At 66.4% G+C, this 2,930-nt stretch overlaps 1 protein-coding gene across 1 annotated transcript in view; it reads right to left on the bottom strand.

The window, feature by feature from the left end:
- Positions 1 to 2,930, bottom strand: part of LOC102763411 (nuclear receptor corepressor 2) — a 49,912-nt gene that overhangs the window by 20,515 nt on the left and 26,467 nt on the right. The window contains exons 14-15 of the mRNA XM_015567218.1: positions 2,722 to 2,916; positions 1,782 to 1,835 (exon numbers count right to left, since the gene is read on the bottom strand). Of these exons, the coding sequence (XP_015422704.1) occupies positions 1,782 to 1,835; positions 2,722 to 2,916 (249 nt within the window). The remainder of the gene's footprint in view (positions 1 to 1,781; positions 1,836 to 2,721; positions 2,917 to 2,930) is intronic.

Here is a 2,930-nt window from a genome sequence, read left to right on the forward strand (position 1 = left end):
GCCCCGGCCGCCCGCCAGGGGGAAAGGGCCGAGTCGACGCGCTGCTCCCCACGGAGCCGCCCAGAAGCCCGCTGGCCACCGAGCCTCCTCCCTGCGCCCGGTGTCCTGACCCTGCGTTTTTCCGGGATCTGTCCTGGGCACTTGTGCCCACCCCGGGGAGTGGGTCTCTCTCCAGAACTTTCTCGAAGCCAGACTTTGCCAGCAAAGCCGCGAGCCGCCGGGCAGCGACTCCGAGAATTTTAACCCTTCGCTCTGAGCGAACGTGAGGATACCTAGTGACCCCCGAGTGAGAGACCCGTGGCCTCCGTGCCCACGTGGCAGCCTCCACATCCCGTTTCTATGGCAACTGGTGGGTGACTACGGTTTTTTTCCTTTTCGCCACCAGGGGGCGCCCTCCCACACCTCCCAGCTGTGTCTTGGCCCCTTTCGTCAGCACTTTACACACACACCGAACTGTGTCCCCCAGAAAACGCCACACCCCCAGCAGGGGCGAGCGCCCCGCACGCTGAGCAAACCCGGGAATGCGGAAACACGGTGCAGAGCACGCAGGCCGCGACGGCCGCTGGCCGGGTTCGGGCTCCGCGGCCACAGGTGTCCCTGGGCCTCGTCCGAAGGTCGCGGTCCCTGAGCTGACCCTGCGGGAGGCGGCCCGCCTCTGGTTACAGCAGCGGAAGCCCTGGCACCCTGGGCACAAACATCTGCAGACGCGCACACCCGTGGCCCAGCGGCCTGTCAGGTCGGAACGTTCCAGAAACACTCGTTTCTAACCCCCTTGTTGTTCTGGACGGACTGTCTCCTCCCCGGGGTCCCTGGGGAGCCAGCAGCCGGCTGGTCGCACAACCCAGTGGCCCTCTGCTCACCAGCCTGGGACGCAGGCCCCCAGGCGCGGCAGCACATGCCCCCACTCTCCCGGCTCAGGGTCCCCGGCTCAGGGTCCCCGGCAGGGCCAGAGCTCAGAGACCTGCAACCGCACCACCTCCGCACACGCGGCCCCGTCCACGGAGGGTGACAGTCCCCCAGCGGCTCAGGGCTCAGACCGCTCACACCAGACTCAGCCCCCCCCCAGTCCTTCCCTGAAGACACACAGTGTGGCCGCGGCCCGAGGATGGGGTCCAACCCAGGGGGCCCCCGAGCCCACAGAGGGCTTCAGTTTTAGCTGAAAAATGGCCGGGAGGCTCCGTGGTTGAGCATCAACCTGTGAACCAAGAGATCACAGTTCTATTCCCGGTCAGGGCACAGGCCAGGGTTGTGGGCTCCGTCCCCAGTGGGGGGCGAGCAGGAGGCACCGATGGGTGTTTCTCTCTGACGTTTCCGTCACTCTCCCTTCCTCTCTCTCCAAAAACCAATAAAAAAATACTTGTAAACGTGTGCGAACTTCAGCCCCGTCCGTGTGACACACCCACGTGGCTGCTTCGACTTCCCGCTCGAATGTTCAAGCAAAGCGGATGCTCTCACTATAAGAAGTGCCCGCACGGACCCTGAGGGAAGCCTGTGCACCCCGAGTGCGAGCCCAGGCCCCTCCACACAGTCACATTCCCTCTGGGACGTCGCAGGCGAGCCGGGCAGGTTCCCAGACGGCTGTCCGCACACCTCACCTGTCTAAATGCACCCGGGGTCTCCTCGCTGGCCCCCCAGGGCTGGGGTGGACAGAGGAGGGGACACCTTGGAGCCCCGGGACTCCAAGGCCAGGTCCCCCTCTCCTTGCAGCCTGACCTCCCGGGCGCAGCTGAGCGGGGGGAAGGGGGGAGGGGCCGGCGCCCACGGGCCGGACGGGCGGTTACCTGCGACGGTGATGGCGGGCATGTTGAAGATCTCCGTCCCGGGCTGGCCGATATCTGGAGGGGTGAGGAGAGGTGAGACCCAGCCGGCGGCCCGCGCCCTCACCCCCGCTGCCACCTGTGGGTCTAGGCCAGGTGCCACCGGGCGCTGGCTCAGTGCAGACGGGCTCCTGCCGGGGCAGGTCCTGAGGTTGCGTTTCCAACCAGCTCGCCAGGCTGCTGACCTGCTGACCTGCACCCCCACCCGCAAGGCCCCGAGGCACCGGCTGGGCCAGGGACTGTCTGCAAGTTGCCAGGCCGTTCCCGGAAAGAGGAGCATCGACACAGGAACCACACGGCCGCCGGTTCGACTCCCGGTCAGGGCACAGGCCCGGGCTGCGGGCTCGATCCCCACGGGGGGCGTGCAGGAGGCAGCCGATCAATGATGGTTTCTCTCTCATTGATGTTTCTCACTCTCTCTCCCTCTCCCTTCCTGTTTCCCCCCAAAAAAGAAAAGTAAATAAAAACATGAAAAAAAAAAAACACACAGAGAGGGGATCGGGCTCCCCCAACGCCCCCGGCCCTTGAGGCCTCCTGAGACCCGGGACAAGGCCGATTCTGGCTGTTCGCTGTCTTGAGAGCGGCTGCGGCCCCGCCTGTGCTGGGGGAGGCGGAGCTTGGCTGGGGTACAGGGCACTCACCACGTAAACGGGGGACCACCCATGGTACGAGCACCGTGAACGGAGGACACGGGACCCCAACGCCCGGGGCCCGCACGGGGCTGAGCACAGGCCCTTCACACACCTATTCCCTGGGCGCCCCCGGGGACGGGCACTGCTGCCAAGTGCCTACGGCACAGAGACCGGCCTGGACCGGGCGAAGGGCCTGGCAGGGTGGTCAGTGGTCCCCTCCCCTCCCCTCCCCCACCGCGGGTCTCCGCGGCCGCCTGGCGCCGGGCCCTTACTGTATTCGGGCTCGTTCCGGTTGTGGGTGCCGAGCTTCTTGTTGATCTCCTGCTTCTTGGACTTGACCATGGCGGAGGTGCTCTCGGTCAGCTTGCTGAAGAAGGCGGGCGGCTGCCCGGTGTTGCCTGGAGACTTGGAGCCCATCCTGCAGGAGGCCGGACCCGGGTCAGTTCCCCGCTGCTGGGCGTGCTCATCTCCCCCGACGGGC

Source organism: Myotis davidii, unplaced genomic scaffold (assembly GCF_000327345.1).
Source record: "Myotis davidii unplaced genomic scaffold, ASM32734v1 scaffold43, whole genome shotgun sequence".
Lineage (NCBI taxonomy): Eukaryota > Metazoa > Chordata > Mammalia > Chiroptera > Vespertilionidae > Myotis > Myotis davidii.